This window comes from Bufo gargarizans, unplaced genomic scaffold, assembly GCF_014858855.1.
Source record: "Bufo gargarizans isolate SCDJY-AF-19 unplaced genomic scaffold, ASM1485885v1 original_scaffold_1646_pilon, whole genome shotgun sequence".
NCBI classification, from domain to species: Eukaryota; Metazoa; Chordata; class Amphibia; order Anura; family Bufonidae; genus Bufo; species Bufo gargarizans.
Window position 1 is genome coordinate 210,321 of NW_025334452.1, and position 26,245 is coordinate 236,565.

A 26,245-nucleotide genomic window follows, 5' to 3' on the forward strand; every position below is an offset into this window, starting at 1 on the left:
TCTGCCGGCTCCATTCAGAGGAATGAGACAGAAATGTAACAAATCTGCCGTGTCTGCAGTCGCCCGAACCCACAGATCTAATGGAAAGTTTTTATAACTTTATTCAGCTTCATGTACATTACATAATAGTCAGATCCTCACGGCTTTCTTTAGACAGATCCATCTGTATGTAGATCTGCAGTCCTCCTGATCATAACCAGATGTAAACATAAATACAGATTTAGTCATTAATACACAGCGTCCTGATGGTAGTGTCTCTATCTGGATCCTGAGCAACAAGAGAATAAAACAAGGAAAAATGATGAGAAATCAGTAATTATAAGAGAAGTCCAGACCCCGGTGATTATCTATATTCCCAGTAATGACCAGTGTGTGCTAGTGTCAGGAGGTCACTCACAAGCTGCTGTTATAATGTTCTCCATCAACCCATCTCCAGCCGTCTCCATCACGGTGAAGTCCTATCCAGTACATGTCCTCTCTCCGCAGTCTGAGATTTCTCTGTATAAACTCCTGTAATAAATGGAGGAACAATCCTGACATGACAGATAGAACTAGATGTGATGACACAGCGGACTGTGGCCGGTCTTCTCCTCCTATAATCTCCTTATACATGGACATAGACGCCATACCTGCTGTTCCTGGTTCTTTATGACCAGTAGATCAGCTCCCATCATCTTACACTGATCCCGGCTCTGGTCCCATGTTCTGTCTGCTACATCTGAGTAGTAATAACAGTCGTCTCCATGTAAAATCCAACCATAAGGACACAGAAGACAACCTGGAAGAGTTTGAAGCTTCTTTATAGATCCAGTAATAGTAGGAGCGCCATTTACATTCATACGACGTGTGTAAGGAATAATGTGCAGCGCTGAGGTTTTACTCCAAGGTGTTCAGCAGATGTACCGAGAGACTAAGGGTGGATTTAAAATTAACTAGTGGTTCACAACGGCATTTACGTACTAGCTCAAATATATCTTTTTACTGCCTAAATAAAGTACGTTAAAATTATTTTTATTAAATTATATATTAAGATATCTGCAACACATTAGGCTTGGTAGGGTGAACAGGGATATCACAGACTGATGATGCTGATCCCTATAATCATCACTACCACTAGAAGCTCCATAAATAAGGAGTCAATAATAGTATGGCGTATTCCTTAATTTATCTGGGGTATAATGGTAGCTTCCATACATAGGCACCTGATTGAAACAGTGGGTGAATGTGACAGGTCTCTAGTGTGAGAGACTCTGCACACCACACAGTGTCAGGTAGCACTACTGGGATAGCCCAAACCCCACTCGATAATAGTATAGGAACAGGCCGTAGGCTTCTGCAGTCAGCAAATCAATCTGTAGTTGTAGCCACAGAAAATGATTGCTCGACGCGTTTCTCTTGTCCAACCTGTTGGTTGGTTCATCAGGAGCAAATAAATGAAGCCTCTGTTATCACCGCATGTCACCCTCTCACACCGGGTGCATTACAGAGTAACAAGAGGTCTCAGAGATCATTTGACTAAATGAAGAACTATATGCAGTTGGTATAATGCATACAGTCCTCTATTACACATCAAGCTCACTGCCACCGTTTTAATATCATTCCCCTTACACTGGGGATAACGGTTGTTAATGAACTGGGTGTTTTAACAGAATGTGCTGAACGCCACTGATGACGTGCGTGCAGCAAAGAGCCTTCGGCCACATTGCCGAAGGCTCTTTGCTGCACGCACGTCATCAGTGGCGTTCAGCACATTCTGTTAAAACACCCAGTTCATTAACAACCGTTATCCCCAGTGTAAGGGGAATGATATTAAAACGGTGGCAGTGAGCTTGATGTGTAATAGAGGACTGTATGCATTATACCAACTGCATATAGTTCTTCATTTAGTCAAATGATCTCTGAGACCTCTTGTTACTCTGTAATGCACCCGGTGTGAGAGGGTGACATGCGGTGATAACAGAGGCTTCATTTATTTGCTCCTGATGAACCAACCAACAGGTTGGACAAGAGAAACGCGTCGAGCAATCATTTTCTGTGGCTACAACTACAGATTGATTTGCTGACTGCAGAAGCCTACGGCCTGTTCCTATACTATTATCGAGTGGGGTTTGGGCTATCCCAGTAGTGCTACCTGACACTGTGTGGTGTGCAGAGTCTCTCACACTAGAGACCTGTCACATTCACCCACTGTTTCAATCAGGTGCCTATGTATGGAAGCTACCAGTTATACCACAGATAAATTAAGGAATACGCCATACATTATTGACTCCTTATTTATGGAGTTCTAGTGGTAGTGATGATTATAGGGATCAGCATCATCAGTCTGTGATATCCCTGTTCACCCTACCAAGCCTAATGTGTTGCAGATATCTTAATATATAATTTAATAAAAATAATTTTAACGTACTTTATTAAGGGTGGATTTACCCCGAGTGCAGTGAAAGCTAAAGGACCTTTGATGATGTCATCACAGGTCCTGTAAGGGAACTGCACAGTGTAAAGTGTAGTTCCCAGGCTAGATCAGTGCATCTGCCAGGACCTGTGATGACATCATCTTCAACATCACAGGTCCTGCAGGATCTAGCAAAGGAACTGCACCAAAAATGGTGTAGTTCCCAGGTTTGAAAGGTACATCTGCCAGGACCTGTGATGACATCACCGATTCTTCAAACCCTAACAGCAAGTATTAGAAGTTCACAATCAGCTCTGCATTGATCCATACAGACTGGAATGGAGTGGTAAGAGGAGTTCCCCCACTTCTCGTCATTTAACCCCTTCCCCAGAGGCGGCTCTAGACTTTGTGAGGCCTTAGGCGAAACTTGAACATGAGGCCCCCACGAAGATTGTCGGGATGCTCGTGATCTCCAGTACGGCGCCCCGGCTCAGTCCTCAAGAAATAAGCTGTGTCAACCACCGCACGGAGCGGTGGTGTGGTCAACACTCCCCCTCCATGTATCTCTATGGAAGACTCGGATACACAAGTGCTGTATCTGCGGCTCTCCCATAGATACATGGAGGGGGAGTGTTGACCACCGCTCCGGGCACAAGGAGATCCAGAGTACCATACAGGAGATCATGGGGGATCCCAACGGCCAGACCCCCCCCCCCCCCATTAGACACTTATCTCCTATCCCGGAGTACCCCTTTAATATGCAGGGACATCACAGTAAAGGGTTAATATGCACAGTTACAACACAGTACAGGGCTTATATTCACAGTGCATATTAACACTTTGCATTAACCCTGGCCCAGTTCTCTAAATTGACCCCCCCCCCCACACACACACACACACACACACACACACTGCATGTTGCTGTATTGCCATACAGCAGCACATACCTGTCACATCCAGGGCCTCCAGGTGACGTCTCTTCCGATGTAGATCTTCTCTGTCATCATCTTCTCCATTCAGCCGCCTCATCTCTGTACAGTGTGACACACAGACATCTTAGCTTCCTCACATTTCTATCATCATCCCCCAACCTGGAGTCCCCACAGTGTTATCCTGCTGCTCGCTGTGCCCCCAATACCCCAAATACTATCCTGAAGAAATATTAGTGCCCCCCATAGTAATAGTACTCCTCATAGTCCCACCAATAGAAATTCCCTTCTAGAATGCCCTCATTAGTAATACTGCCCCCCACACTTCCCCTCATTAAGTAATTTGCCCCCCATTAAGTAATTTGTCCGCCACACTGCCCCCCATTAAGTAATTTGTCCGCCACACTGCCCCCCATTAAGTAATTTGCCCCCCACACTGCTCCCATTAAGTAATTTGTCCGCCACACTGCCCCCCATTAAGTAATTTGTCCGCCACACTGCCCCCCATTAAGTAATTTGCCCCCCACACTGCTCCCATTAAGTAATTTGTCCCCCACACTGCTCCCATTAAGTAATTTGTCCCCCCACACTGCCTCACAAATTTGCCCACACACTGCTTCATATTATGAAATCCCCCCCCCCCCCCAACCTTGTACTTGTCCACTAATCTGTTAAGCTGCTGAGCGGGCATGAGTTCAACTTAGGTCACTGGAAAGCGCAACCCCATCTTGCAGCGCGTAATCCTGTGAGACCCATGACCTCCCGTGGATCTCGCGGGATTACGCACCGCGCGTCGCAGCAGCCTAGCAGATTAGTGGACAGACGAGTACAAGGGGGTGGGGAATAGCATTCGGGGCCTGGAATGTTTTAACCTAAGGACGCTCCCACCCAACACCGCCGCAAGTACTTGCGGCGGTGTCGGGGTGGAGCCAGAGCGAGGCCCCCACCAGCGCGAGGCCTTAGGCGGCAGCCTAAGTGACCTAATGGAAGAGCCGCTTCTGCCCCCCCTCCCCCGTGCCCTGTTTTTACTCATTGCTCACTGATGTATAACACTTCAGTTACAGTGACCACAACCTCATGTACTTCACACACACAGTGACCATAATGTATAACTGACCACATATATCTATACACATATGCAGTATTATACTTTGTATGTCTCACATCAATACACTGCTCTGTGTGTATATATATATATATATATATATATACATATACACACACACACACACACTGCATACGTAGTATTATAGATGCAATATGTACAGATATCAGTATACTGCTGTATATACTATATATGTGAGGTACGAGGTATAACAGATGCAGTGTGTATAGATATATACAGCAGTGTACTGATACGTGAGGTACGAGGTATAATAGATGCAGTGTGTACAGATACAGTGGGGGAAATAATTATTTGACCCCTCACTGATTTTGTAAGTTTGTCCAATGACAAAGAAATGAAAAGTCTCAGAACAGTATCATTTCAATGGTAGGTTTATTGTAACAGTGGCAGATAGCACATCAAAAGGAAAATCGAAAAAATAACTTTAAATAAAAGATAGCAACTGATTTGCATTTCATTGAGTGAAATAAGTATTTGAACCCCTACCAACCATTAAGAGTTCTGGCTCCCACAGAGTGGTTAGACACTTCTACTCAATTAGTCACCCTCATTAAGGACACCTGTCTTAACTAGTCACCTGTATAAAAGACACCTGTCCACAGAATCAATCAATCAAGCAGACTCCAAACTCTCCAACATGGGAAAGACCAAAGAGCTGTCCAAGGATGTCAGAGACAAAATTGTAGACCTGCACAAGGCTGGAATGGGCTACAAAACCATTAGCAAGAAGCTGGGAGAGAAGGTGACAACTGTTGGTGCGATTGTTCGAAAATGGAAGGAGCACAAAATGACCATCAATCGACCTCGCTCTGGGGCTCCACGCAAGATCTCACCTCGTGGGGTGTCAATGGTTCTGAGAAAGGTGAAAAAGCATCCTAGAACTACACGGGAGGAGTTAGTTAATGACCTCAAATTAGCAGGGACCACAGTCACCAAGAAAACCATTGGAAACACATTACACCGCAATGGATTAAAATCCTGCAGGGCTCGCAAGGTCCCCCTGCTCAGGAAGGCACATGTGCAGGCCCGTCTGAAGTTTGCCAATGAACACCTGAATGATTCAGAGAGTGACTGGGAGAAGGTGCTGTGGTCTGATGAGACCAAAATAGAGCTCTTTGGCATTAACTCAACTCGCTGTGTTTGGAGGAAGAAAAATGCTGCCTATGACCCCCAAAACACCGTCCCCACCGTCAAGCATGGGGGTGGAAACATTTTGCTTTGGGGGTGTTTTTCTGCTAAGGGCACAGGACAACTTATTCGCATAAACGGGAAAATGGACGGAGCCATGTATCGTGAAATCCTGAGCGACAACCTCCTTCCCTCTGCCAGGAAACTGAAAATGGGTCGTGGATGGGTGTTCCAGCACGACAATGACCCAAAACATACAGCAAAGGCAACAAAGGAGTGGCTCAAGAAGAAGCACATTAAGGTCATGGAGTGGCCTAGTCAGTCTCCGGACCTTAATCCAATCGAAAACCTATGGAGGGAGCTCAAGCTCAGAGTTGCACAGAGACATCCTTGAAACCTTAGGGATTTAGAGATGATCTGCAAAGAGGAGTGGACCAACATTCCTCCTAAAATGTGCGCAAACTTGGTCATCAATTACAAGAAACGTTTGACCTCTGTGCTTGCAAACAAGGGTTTTTCCACCAAGTATTAAGTCTTTTTTTGTTAGAGGGTTCAAATACTTATTTCACTCAATGAAATGCAAATCAGTTGCTATCTTTTATTTAAAGTTATTTTTTCGATTTTCCTTTTGATGTGCTATCTGCCACTGTTACAATAAACCTACCATTGAAATGATACTGTTCTGAGACTTTTCATTTCTTTGTCATTGGACAAACTTACAAAATCAGTGAGGGGTCAAATAATTATTTCCCCCACTGTATATAGTATACACAGCAGTGTACTAATATGTGAGGTACGAGTTGTAATTTATACCTCATACCTCACATATCAGTACACTGATGTATGTACTATATACCTGTACACACTGCATCTATTATACCTCGTACCTCACATATCAGTACACTGATGTATATACTATATACCTGTAGACACTGCATCTATTATACCTCGTACCTCACATATTACACTACTGTAAATACTATATATCTGTAGACACTGCATCTATTATACCTCGTACCTCACATATCAGTACACTGCTGTATATACTATATATCTGTACACACTGCATCTATTATACCCCGTTCCTCACATATCAGTACACTGCTGTATATAAAATATATCTGTACACACTGCATCTATTATACCTCATCCCTCACATATCATTACTGTGCGGTATATACTATATACCTGTACACACTGTATCTATTATACCTCCTACCTCACATATCAGTACACTGCTGTATATACTATATACCTGTACACACTGCATCTATTATACCTCCTACCTCACATATCAGTACACTGCTGTATATACTATATATCTGTACACACTGTATCTATTATACCTCCTACCTCACATATCAGTACACTGCTGTATATACTATATACCTGTATACACTGCATCTATTATACCTCCTACCTCACATATCAGTACACTGCTGTATATACTATATATCTGTACACGCTGCATATATTATACCTCTTTTGTGTGCCAGGGCTGTTTTGTAATCCCAATTTGGCCCTGATGGCATAAATTATAAAACGCAGCAGCAAGCACAGTTCATGGAACAAAGGGAGAGGTCTGGAATGGGTAGTGGGAGAAGCTATAAAAGGGGAATGGGGGCCCAGTGATTTCGATGTACCGTACACCCCTGCCCGGGCGAGGACAGTCGGCTGCTCGTTCAGTGGAGGTGAAGTTCTGTATTTACATGCAGCGATCTCCTCCACAGTATGAGGAGGAGGGATCGCTGCTTCTATCGCTCGTCCCCATACAAAATGATTGCTCCTGGGCAGTAGAGAGCTGATTAGAGAGCACCGTCTGCTGCCCGGGAACGATGATTGCGGTGTCCTCGACTCTGATCATTTCTCCAAATGAACGAACGTGTCGCTCATTCATCAGGTGATCTGCGGCATGTTCACCGCGCCCGATCAGCGGGCTGACGTCATTGTGTTGCTGCGCAATATTTTACACGGTTTCTTCAATCAAGATGGCCACGTCAGCCTCTCCGCTAGCAAATAAATAAGGTGAGTATGAATATATATTTTTTAATCCTAATTAACCCCTGAAAGGTTTACATCTTAACATCAAATGTCGCTATCAGCGATGAACATGGCATCTGAGGGGTTCAATGATGGGGGGGGGTGCAATTGCCATTCCAAGTCATTGCGCCCACTACTTACAACGGAATGCGATTTGTGACAAAGTAATTCGTAACAAATTAAATTTGTTTGTGAAATTTGGCAAAGCAGCTGAAAATAAGCTATGGTGGTGCTGTAGGGGAGGACGAACGGCACACAACTGTAATAGCCCCGCAACGCCACTACTATGCAGACAGCATGCAGGTAAATATTGAGGAGGATGCAACTCAATGACCAGCAGTAGTATGGGCAGTAGGACGCCCTTCGCGACCATATGTGTACGGCGGAAGTCAGAACTTTAAAGATAACGCCCGCTTGCAAATGCAGCAGGCGCCATAGCTGTCAGGTTTCTGCTGTTTCAGCAGCGGCCCAGGGCTGATCGCATACAATTAACCCCTCAGACACTGTGGTCAAATACGTTGCAGTTCCATAAACCCCCTTCCTTCCCCCATAAGACAGTGGCAGAATTGAGTTTGCTTTCCAATTCCATCCCATTTGGAATTTTTTTCCAGCTCCCCTCTACATTGTAATCGATATACAATTGTGCCATTAGAAAATACTACTTGTCCCACACTAACAAGCCTCATTAAGGCTATGAGAACGGAAAAATAAAAAAGTTGTGGCTCTGGGAAGTGGGGAGTGGAAAATGAAAACGCGAAGATCAGATTCTCTAAGGGTTAATGTGAATATTTGAACTGTCAAAATAATTGATTTACCTAAAACACTGTCAGCGTTGTTCACACAGAGCTCCTGACGTAGTCTTTTATATTCAGTATTACTTTGTTTTGTTGGATGGTGGTTATAAAGTCGCTGACAAACTGAAAGACACAAAAGTCAACCAGACATCAAAGAGTGAAAAATACACCTTCGAGTGAGACACTGGATCATTGGAAAAAAATAAAATAAAATATAATATATATATATATACACACACACACACATATACATAATATATATATATATATTTGCATTTAGCAGAAGCAGAATCCAATAAACATAACATGTAATATTTCGTACTAGTGGAAAGGAGCATCTTGCTTACCTTCCTGCAGCCTGTCGCTTCCTCTCTCTGCCTGCAGGCTATCTGCAAATGTCCTATCAGAGACTCCTCACTCAGTGGTGGGAAATAACTGGATGCAGCTACAGTATCTCTGGTGGAGAGCAGTGCAGTACATCAATGGCGTGCTTAGGTTGTTTGGCACCCAGGGTTGGTCCTTTATCTGGCACCCCACCCCCAATACTTTAAAAAACTGTACCCCCTCACAGTAGTATTGCCCTCATTGTACAACCTTTACAGTAGTTTTGTACAGATGTGTGCCCCCTAATAGTAGTTATGACCTAATTGAGCCTTTTTCACAGTAGTAATGCCCTATCTGTGCCCCTTGCCAGTTGTAATGTCCTATTTGTGCCCCCTTCATAGTAATAATCCCTATTGTGACCCTTCATAGTAATAATTCCCATTGTGCCCCCTTCATAGTAATAATCCCCATTGTTCCCCCTTCATAGTAATAATCCTCATTGTGCCCCCTTCATAGTAATAATGCCCATGTCTCCCCCTTAATAGTAGTAATGCCCATTATGCCCCTTCACTGTAATAATGAACTCTGTGCCCCCTTCTTAGTAGTAATGCCCATTGAGCCCCCTCCATAGTAGAAATACCCATTGTGCCCCCTCTGTGTTTAAAAAAAACAAAAACACAACCCTGCAAAGTCCAGAGACCCTAGGTTCTCCTAGGGTCTCTGGACTTTACTCACAGTTATCTTCTCAGGGTATGGTTTCTTCCTGGAACTGGAGTTGTCTGCAACTTTCTGCTTTGTTTCGTCCAGCTGAGCTGCAAAGCTCAGACTGGGAATCTGATCAAATCTCAGGACTTGCTGTCTTCCCCATGCAGGGAGAGCTAGAACTGGATCTAACCGTTTTTTTCCTCTCTTGCTGCAGGATGTGGGAAACTCCACTTCCGTTAATGAGGGGGGCTGAACAGAACAGGAATGTTCCACTCTGAACGGCCATAACATTAAAACAAAATCACGTCAGATGACAATATAATGGCTCCTGAAGGGCAGTAGCGTGGAAAAACAGTTTAGTAACCCAACTCTGGGGTGAGGTAGAGAGCAGTACAGTATATGTAGTACAGGTAGAGAGCAGTACAGGTAGAGAGCGGTACAGTACATGCAGTACAGGTAGAGAGCCATACAGTACATGTAGTACAGGTAGAGAGCAGTACAGTACATGCAGTACAGGTAGAGAGCCATACAGTACATGTAGTACAGGTAGAGAGCAGCACTGTACATGTAGTACAGGTAGAGAGCAGCACAGTACATATAGTACAGGTAGAGAGCAGCACAGTACATGTACTGCAGGTAGAGAGCAGTACAGTATTGTGGCGAAACCAACCTCGCCACTCTGTTTTGGAGGGGGCTGTTTGTCAGCCTCCTGCCCTGGGATTATGGTCCCTTAAGTTATTGGAGGAAACCATGATGCATTGTGGGGATGTGTTGTATCTGTCCTGTATTTGCAAGAACTGTAATAAAAACCAGGCTGGGTGTGCCAGCACGTCAGACCACTGCTTGACCCTCAACACGGAGCCTTGTCTCGTTATTGGGGGGATTCCCTGTATGCTGTTAGAGACTGATTGCCAGGAGTGTAAGCTGATTGTATGCTTTTCCTGTTCGTCTTCTAGCAGCTATTCGCGAGGTACCAGTTTGGAGTGTTATTTTGTATCCAGTTTGGGAGTTTGGCGTTCTGCAGTAGCTGTGCCTGTCTCTCAGAAAGGGGCATATCGCCTAAACGGATTTTAACCCCTTGTCTGCTGAAACGGTCCGTTACAATTGGTGGCAAGCAGCGGGATCGTTCCTACAGCCAGAAGGACAGCTACAGGAGACAGCATTTCTTTGGATTTTACGACTTAAGGGCAACGCATGTCTCAGTACAGCGGCCCTAAAAGCACCAGGATGGAAGCAGCAGTGGAGTACAGATACTCTGTTGAGGAATTTGACCGTATGATGTGGTTGCGGCTGAACTTCTTCGGACCCAATCCAGCTGAGAAATACGTGAAGTTTGTGAGGAGTCTAGTGTTCAAGACCCTACTATACTGGGCAGAAGGTGACGGTCAGCTGCCACGTTGGGTGGACCTCCATCGGAAGTTACAGTTGCGGGACAGTGGGAGCCCAGTCTCCATTCCCCAGCGGCAGTGTGAAGTGCAGGGAGAGGAGAGCAGCGTCCTCCCTCCCCAGCGGCAGGCTGAGTTACAGGGGGCAGAGGTAGTTGTTCCTGCCCCCCAGCAGCAGCATGATTTTTTGGGAATTGGGAGCTCAGTCTCCATCCCCTAGCGGCAGAGTGTCCTACAGGGAATAGAGAGCCCAGTCTCCTTTCCCCAGCAGCAGGACACTGTATTGGGAGCGGAGGCGGTCGGTCGCCCTCCCCAGCGGCTGGAAGTATGTATGGGAGAGGAGCTCGTTACCCCCTCTCCCCAGCGGCAGCTTAACGCACCAGGGGGAGACAGTAGGCCCCACAACAGTGCAGATGGGACCGTGGTCTCTGCACTTACAGCACAGGGGGTAGGGACAGTCGGTCCTGTCCCCCAGCAACAGGGCTGTTTAGCCAAAGGGGAGACAGTCGGTTTCCCCCTCCAACAACCAGACTCCAACCAGGCTTCTTCCATGGTAACGCTGGCACCAGGGCAGAGTACCGCTGATACCTGCCCACAAAGCAACCTCCACTCCAAGCCAGGGAGCAACTCAGAGACCGGGAGTACCAGCTACCAATATAACCTTGGTGGATTCACTGGACAAAGAAAGGCTACTAAATTCAACAGGTCCAGTATTGGGTTGTGGGTGGGCTGCCAGACTAGTGAGAACAATAGATAGCGGCCATTTTAACTCACAGACACTGTTCTGACTTTTCAACACAGTGCTATCTTGCCTGTAATTGGTGCACAGAGACATCATTCAGTAGTTTGAAACTACCAAACAGGGGAAACATTTATTAGTGACTATTTTCTGTATAACTTGTATATTTTCAGTGTAACTGTATCTTCCAAACTACTGAACGGATGTGGGTGAATTTTGGATATGTGGTTCACCCAGATCCCCCGGTTCCGAGGATATATTGGTTATGGGGTTATTGCATGTTTTGGGGTTCCTGTGATATGTTTTATAAAACTGTATTTCTCTGCCTTTGATAATTATATTCGCCAGTGTGTTCAATAATCATCACCGGCAGAGGGGAGGATTTTGTGTGGGTGTGTTTCTATTGTCCCATTGTGTGTTTAAATGGTGATGTCTGTCCTGTTGTCTCCACATGTGTATTGGCGACTTCCCTTTGTCCTGAGAGATAATTGGATTGCCCTCGGTTGTCTCCGGGACAGAGAGGAGGAAACCATGATGCATTGTGGGGATGTGTTGTATCTGTCCTGTATTTGCAAGAACTGTAATAAAAACCAGGCTGGGTGTGCCAGTACGCCAGACCACTGCTTGACCCTCAACACGGAGCCTTGTCTCGTTATTGGGGGGGGGATTCCCTGTATGCCGTTAGAAACTGATTGCCAGGAGTGTAAGCTGATTGTATGCTTTTCCTGTTCGTCTTCTAGCAGCTATTCGCGAGGTTCCAGTTTGGAGTGCTATTTTGTATCCAGTTCGGGAGTTTAGTGTTCTGCAGTAGCTGTGCCTGTCTCTCAGAAAGGGGCATATCGCCTAAATGGATTTTAACCCCTTGTCTGCTGAAACGGTCCGTTACACAGGTAGAGAGCAGCACAGTGCATGTAGTACAGGTAGAGAACAGCATAGTGCATGTAGTATAGTTAGAGAGCAGCACAGTACATGTAGTACAGATAGAGAGCAGCACAGTGCATGTAGTACAGGTAGAGAGCAGCACAGTGCATGTAGTACAGGTAGAGAGCAGCACAGTACATGTAGTACGCGTATAGAGCAGTACAGTACATGTAGTACAGGTAGAGAGCAGTACAGTGCATGTAGTACAGGTAGAGAGCAGTACAGTGCATGTAGTACAGATAGAGAGCAGCACAGTGCATGTAGTACAGGTAGAGAGCAGCACAGTACATGTAGTACAGATAGAGAGCAGTACAGTACATGTAGTACAGGTAGAGAGCAGTACAGTACATGTAGTACAGATAGAGAGCAGTACAGTACATGTAGTACAGGTAGAGGGCGGTACAGTACATGTAGTACAATAGAGAAGCAGATTTAAGCGGAGACTTATCAAGCTGGGGTAAAGTAGAACTGGCTTAGTTGCCCATAGTAACCATTTAGATTCCACCTATCATTTTCTAAAGGAGCATTAGTGTCCAGCAATGTCGAATGGTGACCATCCTCTACACGTTGGAGCAGAGGCCACGATTGTCACCCAGATTCTCCCCAAAAGCAAAGAACCAAAAGCAGTGAGAACCATCTACATAGAATTGTTGAAAAACATGATGAATTAAAGGGAAAACAATGATATTTATGGGGATTTTATATTATTGTTTTTGTTGTGATTTCTCTGAATCCAATAATGTCAGGTAGTAGTAGTATCATCTGTGACTCTAAAGGCCCGTTCACACAGCTGCAGTGCCGCCGTGCCCGAGTTGTGGACCACAAACCATAGTAACATAGTATATAAGGCCGAAAAAAGACATCCGTCCATCCAGTTCGACCTGTCATCCTGCAAGTTGATCCAGAGGAAGGCAAAAAGAACCTTTGAGTTAGAAGCCAATTTTCCCCACTTAAGGGGGGAAAAATTCCTTCCCGACTCCAATCAGGCATCAGAATAACTCCCTGGATCAGCGACCCCTCTCTAGAAGCTATAGCCTGTAATATTATTACACTCCAGAAATACATCCAGGCCCCTCTTGAATTCCTTTATTGTACTCACCATCACCACCTCCTCAGGCAGAGAGCTCCATAGTCTCACTGCTCTTACCGTAAAGAATCCTCCTCTATGTTTGTGTACAAACCTTCTTTCCTCCAGACGCAGAGGATGTCCCCTCGTCACAGTCACAGTCCTGGGGATAAATAGATGATAGGAGAGATCTCTGTACTAACCCCTGATATATTTATACATAGTAATTTGATCTCCCCTTAGTCGTCTTTTTTCTAAAGTGAATAACCCTAATGTTGATAATCTCTCAGGGTACTGTAGTTGCCCCATTCCAGTTATTACTTTAGTTGCCCTCCTCTGAACCCTCTCCAGCTCTGCTATGTCTGCCTTGTTCACAGGAGCCCAGAACTGTACACAGTACTCCATGTGTGGCCTGATTTGTAAAGTGGTAGGACTATGTTCTCATCACCGGCATCTATGCCCCTTTTGATGCAACCCATTATCTTATTGGCCTTGGCAGCAGCTGCCTGACACAGGTTTTTACTGTTTAGTTTGCTGTTTATTAAAATTCCTAGAGCCTTTCCCATGTCAGTGTTACCAAGTGTTTTACCATTTAGTATGTACGGGTGACTTGCATTATTCCTTCCCATGTGCATAACTTTACATTTGTCAGTGTTAAACCTCATCTGCCACTTCTCTGCCCAAGCCTCCAATCTATCCAGATCCCTCTGTAGTAGTATACTGTCCTCTTTAGTGTTAATTACTTTACACAGTTTAGTGTCATCTGCAAAAATTGATACTTTACTATGCAAGCCTTCTACAAGATCATTAATAAATATATTGGAGAACAGGGCCCAATACTGACCCCTGAGGTACCCCACTAGTGACAGTGACCCAATCTGAGTGTGTACCGTTAATAACCACCCTCTGTTTTCTATCACTGAGCCAGTTACTTACCCACTTACAGACGTTTTCTCCCGGTCCGAGCATTCTCATTTTATATACTAACCTATCATGTGGTACAGTGTCAAATGCTTTGGCGAAGTCCAGATATACGACATCCATTGATTCGCCGCTGTCAAGTCTAGAACTTACCTCCTCATAGAAACTGATTACATTCGTTTGACATGACCGTTCCCTCATGAAGCCATGCTGATATGATGTTATTTGTTTGTTTTGCATTGAGATCCTCCAAGATAGCATATCTTAGAAAACCTTCAAACAGTTTACCCACAACAGATGTGTAACAGAATACACATGTGGCGACAACAGGACAGACATCACCATTTAAACACACAATGGGACAATGGCACAATGGGACCATAGAACAATGGGACAATAGAAACACACCCAGCATATTCCTCCCCTCTGTCTATCCACTCAACTATCTCCCAAGCTGACAAGTTACACTTATTATAAATTGTTACAACTTTGTGAGTTTACATTGAGTCCATACATATAACTTACATCAATTTAACCAGTATAACTTGGGGACAAACCTATCCAAAATTCACTTGAATAGGTTCAGGGGTTTAAAAGTTAGTGTGGCGGAGCCCGCCTCGCCACTGGGCATTGGAGAAGACTGGCTACCCGCCTCCTACCTGCTGACTATGGCCCCTGGTGAATTTGTACGTTTGAATGCAATTTGGGCATGTGGTGTATTGTGTTGCTGCTGCTGGCCCTTTGGGGACCATCCGTGGACATGTTGTGACTTCTGGGAACAATGGCCCTTGAGACTGTGTTGCAGATTGCATTCGGGCTGTCTTGAATATTGTGTATGTTGTTATGTGTTCGGTTGGATTGTATAGCGATGTATTGTGGGCTGTGTGTATCTTGTTCTTGCTGTGATGTTAAAGGCATTGCTGTTCTGTGCCTCTTCTCCTCCCCCTTTTCCTGTCCCATTGTTTCCCCAGCAAGGTGTTGTCTCAGGGACACTGGGAAACCGGTTTAAACCAGCTGCTCTGTCCTTCCTCCATCTCCCATCAGCCCTTGCTATTGTCGGGCCCCACCCTTCCTTGTACCATAGACCTCCATGTGCCCTATTGTATGCAAATGAGGCTGTTGGGGGGGAGGGTTAAAGTAGGTGTGCTATGTCTAAAGTCAGTTCCTGTTTTAACCCTCAAAGTGAAGTGTCGTCTCATTGTTGGGGGGAGGATTTACGGTATGCTGTTCCAGTTTGACTGCTAGGAGCGTAAACCTATTCGTATGGTTTCCTATTCAACGGTCTACAGCATTCACATTCTTGGGAGAGGATTTATAGGCTTCTTCAGTTCGGTGATTGTGGGGTCTGCCAGAGTGCTTGGAAACCTCAGGAACACGCTAGGAACATCCATCAACGGAGGTACTCAGTCGGGGTGCCAGGTGATCCGTTACAGTTAGTATGGGTCATAATCCTGAGGCAAGAGGCTGGTAAACAGGCCTCTCCAAAACCCAGTGGCGAGGTTGGTTTCGCCACAAGATGTTAAACTTACCGGCCTATAGTTTCCAGGCTCTGTTTTTGCACCCTTTTTGAATATTGGCATCACATGGGTCAGCAAAACAGGGCACCGGCTGTGTGAGCACCGTATCGTGGTGCAGACCCTTTGACTTTAATGCAGCAAGTGATCCGCAAGATACAGCAAAAGATCGGACATGTTCTGTTCTTTGCAGAGCGGAGACATGCATCTGGAAGCCCACGGAAACAAACAGAAGCCCTTCCGTGGGCATCCGGGTCCCTGCCGCCACTCTGCAAAAGAAATGACACCTCCTATCTTTCACTGTATCTCATGGATAGCATACCCAATTAAGTTAATGGGTCTGCACCACAATGCAGAGCTTGCACGGCTGGTGCCGGTGTTTTGCGGACCCTTGGGTGGCGGTCCACAACACCTGCATATCGACACTACAGCCTTGTTAATAATAGACCATAACAAGATACCTATTTTTTCGCTTTATAAGATGGACCTGATCATAATATCCACCTAGGTTTGAAAATATTTTTCATCAGACCTCAGATCAGATCCCCGACCAGATACCTAATCTTCATGAGACCCCGAAATCAAACCCACTTTCTTTATCAGACCTCAGAACAGACAGTAAAATAAATAAAACTACTTACCTTCCTTGCCCCGGGCGGCTCTTCCTGCTCTCACGGCTCCCTGGTCTCTTGCTGGCACCGCTCTGCACTGTGACCTGTGCACTACGTCCTGGTGCTATACACAGTCAGGACACAGCACAGCAGGCACCGGAAAGAAGACCAGGGAGCGGTGAGTACAGTCAGTGCTACACTCACCGCTCCCCGTGCTCCTGTATTCTATGTGCTAATTAAGAGACACGGCCATTTTTGCCTTACTTTTTTGGGGGGGAAAAGTGAGTCTTATTTAATGAAAATAGTAATATATTACTCTTCAGAAAGAAATCAGCAGTTGAGGGGTTAGCGTTCTCTGGTACTCACCTCCGGCCACGTCACTGCTGTTCATACAGAGCTCATGCAGAATTTCGGAGTGTTTAGCTTCAGAGAGTTCCCGATTATAAAGTAGGGAAGGAAACATGAATATTAGCAATTAATAATATCATCAGTGACAATGAGCCGACCCTCCTGCCTTCTATAGGAGTTGTCAGACTTACCAAGTGCTTCGATAATACGGATGAGAACAATATTGGCTCCTAGGAGGACAGTAATAATTAGGAATTTCCAGGAAGGTGTCCAGATCTTGGTGTTATCTGTGGGCATTATGAGAATGTTCATTAGGTAATTCTGAACTCATCTATTAACCAGTGCGAAGAGCAGCCACAAAGGGACATCTCTGGCTCTGGAGGATCTGGCATCTATATGTATAACACTGACAGGCCATTCAGTTCCATGGAGATAGTGTAATACATCTTCTCCACCTGTGATGACGCTGCAGTTTGGACACATAGGACACCTTATAATCAGATTATTGTTGTGGACACGTTCAATAAAAGGGATTGTCAAAAGCAGAGTTTAGTTTTAGTTTACTTAGAGAAACCTTCTTACAACGTACATCTGGTGTGACCTTATAATAGAAAATATTGCACAGCGTTCCACATGCACCAGGGGACAACTGAACTGTGAGTACTACTATCCTCTGCACCTCATCACTAGTACACCCACTGCACATCACCTCTAGGGTGTCCGGTACGCTGCATTTAGAATTGGCGTCACGAACAGGATACAAAATCTCTTGCGCCTTTTTAGAATAAGCCCCACTAATTTAATTGAGAGACTTTGTATGTGCTTAAATCACTTAAAAACTACATACTATACAAGTTACTTGCTACAGAATCACAGTGTCAAAAGTAGAAAAATAGCATGTTGCTTTGTCACTATCAATGTTTGCTGTCAGTGAATAGACTGTCATTGTGGAAACCTAAAATGACCGCCGGAGGCCTTCTTGATTAATTTGCTGTGCCATTACTTCAGGCTATGCCCTGCTAGCGGCAGGAAAATTGAGGTACATTCCCTTCAGAGTGGGAAAATCTATTGTGCCACCCCTTTTTGCAAAGTAATTAATAATGTGCCTTCCACCTGTGTTGTATCGTCCCAAAAATGGCGGCGCCTCCCTTATGCAAAATGGACCAAGGGGGAGTGTCGTGCACCAGAAGGGTGTGACATACGAGCGCACACTGAACACGTCAGTATACGCAGCGCACACAGAGAGGAGCAGTGTGACGGAGAGCAGGAAAAAAGAGGCCAAAATGGCTGAGAAAAAGGCAGCACAAGATGTCCCTCCTGCCATCCCTATACCGGAGGGAAGCGTGGACCTCCCGCCTGAGGCAGCGCTCCAGACAGCAGAACAGAAATGGGGGGCTATTAAAAGATCGTCCCTTAACAGCCCCCACGCTTGGGAGCAGTCCACAGACCTTCGGTTTCTTGCACACCAGAGCTTACTGGCGGAAATCCGCACAGCTGGTCACGCAAAAGCATTCCGATCCCATCTAAGGCTGGTACCATGGCGACAAACCCACTGCAAATTTACAGATCTGGAGAGCAGGTGAGAGAGGAGGAGTTTACCCCAGGGCTGTAGTGATCCCCAAGGAGGAAACCAAGAATTTAATACGGGCCAGAGCACACGCAAGCCGTAACATCTCCCCCATAGAGGAGCCGGACAAAGTCCATTTGGATGCCTGGAAGGAACGGGTTTCCCGCCAACATTCTTATTGGACACCAATTCCATCTCCGGTTCTCCCAGACGTCCTCGCGGAACTCACCAAGGCTCCTTTGTCCACTGCTTCATTGGCCAGATCCTACCTGGGCAGACGTATACCTCCCAGGAGTCCAGACCCTGACCACGTCCGGACCCAACTGCAGCAGAATCAGAGGTATGGGACTCTCAGGAAAAATAAATCCTACTGTAATTGAAGACCCATATCCCTAAGTAGGTTGGTTGGCCAATATTAAAATGGAGCAAAAGACACTGTTGCTAAAGGGACTCTAATGTTTGCAGTTGTGGTGGCAGTTCCCCCAAGCCACTGTGGAGCCCTTTACCCTTATTTATTTATACCCCAAATCAGGGATGGACTTTGTCTCAGGACTATGTCATAGACTGCATTGCCCTAAATGTGAGATCACCACCCATTTTGTCCCTATCAAGTAAAGAAGAACAACGCCCATTATCCCTTTTTGCTATCTTGTGCAATAATATGCAATACCTTTTATGCACCTGAATTAACTTTGATATATTTCAGGTGATGGCGTAGAGATCCACAGCTTCCATCAATGCAAACGTCGATGACGACTTATCTTTTAGCAGTGGTGTATGCAGCGTCCCACATATGTGTGTAAAAGGGACACTTTAAACATCTGCCTATTTATTTAATGTATTTGCAATGTATGGTATTTCCTTATTTATCAGTTCCTTGACACGACTGGATGATTAAAGGCCATAATTATCCTTATTCACTAGAAGCGTTCTGGGATAAAATGAACCTGAATACTTCAGGAGAGCATCCTGCAAATAGTATCGCAGAGAGTTTGCCTGCCGCGAGGGAGAAACGCCCTTATTGGATAGCTCAAGATAAGTAGAAAACAGCATATTTAGTTCCAGAGTGCTATAGTTAGGACTTAGGATTATTACAGAAGTCTTGCCTGTAAAGTGTCAGCCTTAAAAAGAACTCCTCAACTGACAATTGCCTAAATCTGATAAAAAGAATAATATTGAACTTATTTCTGAGTCATCACTCATGCCATACAAATGAACTGTATCTGTACTGACTACCATAAAACAATTAATTCAGTAAATGTTCAACTGTTTGATTACAACCGACTCCTCATCATTTTTACTACTACACTCAACATTTGCACCTTACGGTGCTGGCGTCACAAACACAGGTGCTCAGACACTAAAGCACCTTAAACACCTATACCATCAAGGGCACCTGAACTTCCATCTGGCTGATGTTCCCTGCAATAGAGCGTGTCCCGGAGGATTTAGTGCTGTTTTCCTCATCAGTGCACGCCAGCCCCAGGGGACAACTGAACTGTGAGTACTACTATCCTCGGCACCTCATCACTAGTACGCTGACCACACATCACCTCTAGGGTGTCCAGTACACTGCACTTCCTGTATTTTTTTCTACCTTAAAAACCATCACATTGCTGTTGACGGATCTGACTTTATCTTAAGTGACAATTTATTGTTTGTTGTGTCTGTAGTCTGCTTTTATATTATTTCCTTTATATCTCTTACAGGCACCACAACATAACTGTACATCATTAGTGCTGTGTGAGTTTATGGAGCTGGCTTACGAGCTGAGCCTCCTCCATATTCGGTGAGTGGCGGCTGTGTGATAGCAACCGACTCCGATTGGTTGGTATCACAACCTTGCAAAAGGTTCCCTGTCATATTGGGGTGCCTGCAAAGCCATGCGTTAGGCAGCTTTTAAAAATTCCATAGACTGCAATAGTATACTATTGCAGTCTATGGTACAAGCGATCAGAAGAGTCCTTTGGGGAACTAAAAAGGAAAGTATAAAAAATAAAATAATATAAAAAATTTAAATCACTCCCCTTTCCCAATTTTACAAATAAAATTAAGCAATAAAAAAAATATAGATAATTGGTATCGCCGCATATAAAAATGTCAGAACTAATAAAATATATTCTTTTGTGCAATGAATGCTGCAATAGAAAAAAAATGCAAACGGATAATTTTCAATTTTTGGATCACCTTGCCCCCACCCCCCAAAAAAAAATTGAAAAAAACAATCAAAAAGTCATATATAATTTTGGCATCGGCAAAATCACACTGACTCGCGGAATAATTATGTCTTTTTTTTAGCACAGAACTGATGCCGTTTTAGCAAAAACCTCGGCACAATTTTTTTCAATTTTTTAAGTTAACCGCACAATATTTTTTTTTCCCGTTTCTCAGTACAAGATATGGTAAATTAAATACAAGTTGTCCGACAAAAAAAGAGCCCTCAGACAGCTATGTGAACTGAAAACTAAAAAGGCAGGGGGAAAATAAAAATAGTTGTGTCCTGAAAGGTATATTTTTTATCTTAGGACAGAGAGATGTTTTTCCCAGGCACAGCCCAGTAACCGCTTAATCCTCCCTATGTTCAGTCGGTATTAGAATATATCTGAAATTAGATCAGCAAACAGCAGCTCGTTGATGGTTTACGGAGAGCAACATGATTTTATTTTTCTAAATTGTAAGGTGTGACGAAACCAACCTCGCCACGGTGTTTTGGAGGGGGCTGGTTGCTAGCCTCTTGCCTCAGGATTATGGCCCATACTAACTTTAAAGAAGACAGGCTGGCCGCACAGCTTAAATCTGTCTTTGGAATTGTATGTTATGTGAGGGCACCCAGATAGCTAATATTATTGTATTCGTGTATTCTGAGTGCCATTCACCTAATGATATGCACTCAGACTTGAGCTATCTGGGGATATGTTAAATGTCTGTGTTTGCTGTGGGGGTGTGACATTGTGTGTTTGGGTGGTGATTCCTGTCCTGTTGTCTCCACGTGTGCATTGGTGTTTTCCCTTTGTCCTGAGACATAATTGGATTGCTCCTCGGGTGTCGCCAGGCAGAGAGGAGGAAACCATGATGCATTGTGGGGATGTGTTGTGTCTGTGTATCCTGAATTTCTGCATATCTGTCCTGTGTCGCAGTCTCCATTCTGGTCCCCTAAGGGAGTGGCCACCAGATGGGGACCTGCATAAATACGGGCGAGTAGCCCTCAATAAAGTGTTCCTGTTTTATCCTTCATCGTGCTGAGACTGGTGTGTGGATAACTGATCAAAACTGGGGGATTGCTATACGCTGAAGATTTGCTATACTCCCCTGGCATAACTACTAGCTCTTGTAAGAGCTGTTCCTGCTCTCTGGCTGTTGGAGAGGTTCACCCACTGGAGCCTGGAGCCTTGTCGTAGGTCCAGCGTGGGTGGAGGACGGTGAGACCCCAACCAAGCTGCGGCGGTTCGTGGGGTCTGCAGGGCGTACGGTGTCAAGTGGAGTGCTTGGAGTCCTTGGAAAGCACTAGGAGCATCTATCGACGGAGGTACCCGGTCGGGGTGCTAGGAGATCCGTTACATAAAGCCTCTTTCACACGAGCATGTCCGGATAAGGTCCGGATGCATTGTGGCAAACCCGTGCGAGTAGGTACCCAATTGCAGTTAGTTTTGACTGCAATTGCGTTTCTTTTGTCAGTTTTTATCGCGCGGGTGCAATGTGTTTTGCGCGTGATAAAAAACTGAATGTGGTACCCAGACCCGAACTTCTTCACAGAAGTTCAGGTTTGGGTTCAAGGTTGTGTAGATTGTATTATTTCCCCTTATAACATGGTTATAAGGAAAAATAATAGCATTCTGAATACAGAATGCATAGTAAAATAGGGCTGAGGGGTTAAAAAAAAATTATAATAATTTAACTCACCTTAATTGTCATGACCCTTGGTCATGGTTGTGACTCCTGTAACCGCATGCAGTTGCCTGCGGTCTTGGTGTTGTTGTCAATCACAGGTGAGGGCTATAGTATGTTGCCTCACCTGTGGTTTCCGCTGGCAACATTGTGCATGGGGCAGCAGAGCAGCCTGAGCGGTGCTAGGCAGCTTGCTGCAATAGGCATGCGGTTGCACCTGGCAACCTCTCTTGATAGGTGTGCCTTTTATCGGTGTGCACGGGGTGTTACATGTGTTGTGTGCACTTCCCCTTTAAGTTGATGTCTTCCCTTCCCTGGTGTTGGAAGGGTTAACTTCCTTCCTAGTGTGTGTGTGTGTGTGTGTGTGCACTGGGTGTGTCTCACTGTGGGTGTGGCTATTTGGCCCTATAAAGCCTCAGTGAATGGCAGTAGTCAGTGGGGGTTCTTCAGCCATGCTTGCTGGAGACATCCTCCTGGTTATTTACCATCTGCCAGTGAGGGCCACCCTGGTGGTCATAAACGTTATGTCTGGTGTTAGTTTATGTCTTTAGGGTTTATCTTTTATTGCAGCATATGGTTTACTGGGTTCCCGTGTGATGTCTGTTGTGTGCTGTGTCCTTTGTGTTGGTTGTGGATAGCAGCACTTGCACGTGGGTTCCAGGTTGTGCGTCTGTGGCAGGTAAGTGTGGTACTAGTCTCACTTACCTGTCATTGCCATATGTCTGTTCTTTTTCCTTTATCTGTGAGGCTTGGCCAGTGAGACTCCTGTTAGTCCGTTTCTAGGAGGAACAGATCGTCTTACCCTGCTCCTAGTCCAGGGCCACCCTGAGGGCTAGCAGGAATATCAGGTTCCGGAGTATGAGCCCTCCTACCTTCAGGGTCGGCTCATACAGGCTAGGAGACAGGGTCAGTATTAGGGATTGTATAGGAGGTGACCCGATCCTTGTCCTGGCCATGCTCTGACCACCCATCTGCTGGCACCGCACGGCTGAGGGTTTCTCCCATCCTCAGCCGTGACATTAATCCACTTGTTCGCGCAGCCAGCATCTCTTCTGTCTTCTTCTTTGAGGAATAGGACCTTTGATGACGTCACTGCGCTCATCACATGGCCCATCACATGATCTTTTACCATGGTGATGGCTCATGTGACGAACCATGTGATGAGCGCAGTGAAGTCATCACAGGTCCTTTTACTGTGCACAGCAAAGATGAAGACAGAAGAGAAGCCGGTCTGCGCGATCAAGTGGATTAAGGTGAGTTAAATTTTTATTTTATTTTTTTAACCCCTCCAGCCCTATTGTACTATGCATTCTGTATTCAGAATGCTATTATTTTCCCTTATAACCATGTTATAAGGGAAAATTATAATGATCGGGTCTCCATCCCGATCGTCTCCTAGAAACCATACGTGAAAATTGCACTGCATCTGCACTTGCTTGCGATTTTCACTTCTATAGGGCCTGCGTTGCGTGAAAAACACACAAAATAGAGCTTGCTGATGCGTGAAAATCACCGCTCATGTGCACAGCCCCATAGAAATGAATGGGTCCGAATTCAGTGCAGGTGCAATGCGTTCACTTCACGCATTGCACCCGTGCGGAAAACTCGCCCGTGTGAAAAAAAACTAAGCCCGAGCCTAAAAGTAAAAATAATCAGAAAAATAAATGAAAATGAAAATAATGTAGTGACCAAATAGTGCAAGGCTGATCAATAAGAAATGCGCTGACTACATAGGCAGTGATAGACGGCACAGGGAGGCCCAATAAGTGCTGTATACGTACAGTGATATTCTCCCCTAGCACGTTCTTCGGCATATATGGCGTTAGGTGGAGCGTGTAACTGTTATTTCCTGTCTGATTCTGTATGAACCCCAAACTTCATGGAGGGACAATGAGTGGCAGTAAAGACCCCATGGATTTCTTTGGGCGCTCTATTAAAGCCGAGGTCTGAATCAAGCTGCAGCTTTGCTTAAAGAGCTCGTCCTGTGTTATGTGAATAAGCCTTAATCACTGTCTGATGAAAGGCACTGGACATTTATAATACACTTGTGTATAAATTCCTCCCTGTTTTCTAGATCTCTGCTGCTGTTAGTGAATGGAATCCTTCTTCTGCCCGTGTCCTGCTCACACATCTGCAGGGCTCGTTACAGTGTATGGAGGGTTTACATTGAAATACAGCTTCTCCCCATTCTCAGTCATCTCCTGGGCGCTTGGATTAACAAGTCACACTTTACAATATCAATGAAATCATTACAGAAATATCTCTTACCGGGAGTCTTCATGTCTATAGCCGCTCACGAGGATTCTTAAGATGCTGTAGAATGGTGTCAGGTCTTACAGACACTTCAGTATAAGACGTGTGATGGTCTTCTCTCAGGATGTCGCTCTTTCCTGTGTTTGGTGAAGAACATTTTGTCACCCACATCCGTCCAACCAACACGACGGTCAGTAGTTATCAGCCATCTGTACAGAGCAGTCAGTGCACAGAGGAGACCGCAAGTTGTTTCCACTTCTGATCTCTGTGCCTCCATATACAGTCATGGGGAGAAGTAAGTGCCCCCTCCTCGTATGCTCCTCACCAGCTTCTATAGATCCTGATTAACCTCAGGTGAGAACAAAAACCAATAGACATCAATGTGGCGTTATTTCTCCAATTATCTCTAATTATTGGGGCACGTGTGGACTTGTGACCTGAAATAATGGCAAGTCCAGGAGCAGTCGGCAGTCAGTGGTGTCTAATGATGCAGTTTGTATAGAGAATACGTACTTTCAATGTACAAGCCAAAGCCAAGTTACTGGTTAAAACTGGTGTAAAGGAAAACTCTCCTAGCTGTCCCATAGCAACTAATCAGATTCCAACTTTCATTTATTGAAAAATGAAAGGTGGAATCTGATTGGTTGCTATGAGCAACTAAGGCAGTTTTTTCAGTTTTGATAAATCTTCCCCACCATCTCCCTGCATGATTGTGGTCGCAGATGAAGAGAGTCTCCATCTATGATGGTTGCAGCGGGTGGGGACATAGTCTTCCTGCTCACAGTCAGTGGGGCACCTTTATCGAGCTTGCCAGTTTTTGGCCATAAAATTAGACAGGCGTATTTAATTCATCTGCTTTTGTTTTGTCGAGTATTTATTAATAGTCGCACAGCAGTTGATGTATTAGACCCTCCGAGTTCCTTGCCCAAATGGCCAGATGCATGCTGCCATGTTTGTGTAGTGACAGTCACACTGTCAGGATTCGGCAGAGGGATGACTACTGGCTATACACGTTGTTACACCCTCGCTACTGGTCCAAGATGGGGGCATTTTTTAGACCTTCTGAGAGGGATGCAAAATGGACTACTATAGAGACATGCTATGTAGTCAGTTTGTCGCCGCCTACGAGCACCATCGGCCGTCCTCGGGAAGGTTTGACCTGGAGTCATTCTGCGCTCACGCTGCACTGCCATTGCTGGGAAAGGGGGGGAAGGCCGGAGCAGTACCAGCTCCATAAGCAGCAACTTCAGTCTGGAGTCTATGATGAGCAGTTTTCTTTAGCCGCCTGCTGAAGAAACCAGCCAGCAGCAGCAGGACATGCAGTCGAACCTCAACCAGCAGGAGGTGGCATACTTGGACTACACCCTGTCACCCATGATCCAAGATCCCCTGGACTACTAGTCATTCAAACTTGAAGTGTGGCCGCAACTGGCTGAGTTTGCCATGGGCATGCTTTCCTGCCCAGCCAGTAGTGTGGCATAAGAGCGGGTGTTCAGTGCGGCGGGCGGCATAGCTACCCCTAAGATAACTTGCTTTTCCTCCTAATATGTTGAAAGATTAACCTTCATAAAGATGAATTAGGCATGAATAACCACGG

At 45.2% G+C, this 26,245-nt stretch overlaps 1 protein-coding gene across 2 annotated transcripts; it reads right to left on the reverse strand.

Annotated features, from left to right (window-relative positions):
• On the reverse strand, window positions 1–24,743 carry LOC122923484 (killer cell lectin-like receptor subfamily B member 1C). 2 transcript variants are annotated; one of them, XM_044274303.1, is made up of 7 exons: window positions 24,664–24,743; window positions 17,135–17,230; window positions 16,962–17,018; window positions 8,431–8,532; window positions 630–778; window positions 398–510; window positions 1–268 (listed from the first exon to the last, which is right to left on the reverse strand). In XM_044274303.1, exons 1-7 carry the CDS (start codon window positions 24,674–24,676, stop codon window positions 130–132), a joined length of 669 nt encoding a protein of 222 aa, XP_044130238.1. In that variant the 5' UTR covers window positions 24,677–24,743; the 3' UTR covers window positions 1–129. The 2 variants fall into 2 exon arrangements, with proteins under 2 accessions (XP_044130238.1, XP_044130239.1); XM_044274304.1 differs by lacking the exon at window positions 398–510.
• Window positions 24,744–26,245: the final 1,502 nt, after the last annotated feature.

Excerpts from the sequence above, each read along its gene's own strand:
- LOC122923484 (XM_044274303.1), bottom strand. Across the intron at positions 779-8,430 it reads CAACGCTGACAGTGTTTTAG|GTTGTCTTCTGTGTCCTTAT; the intron begins GTAAATCAATTA and ends AAACTCTTCCAG. Across the intron at positions 269-397 it reads GAACATTATAACAGCAGCTT|GATCCAGATAGAGACACTAC; the intron begins GTGAGTGACCTC and ends CTTGTTGCTCAG.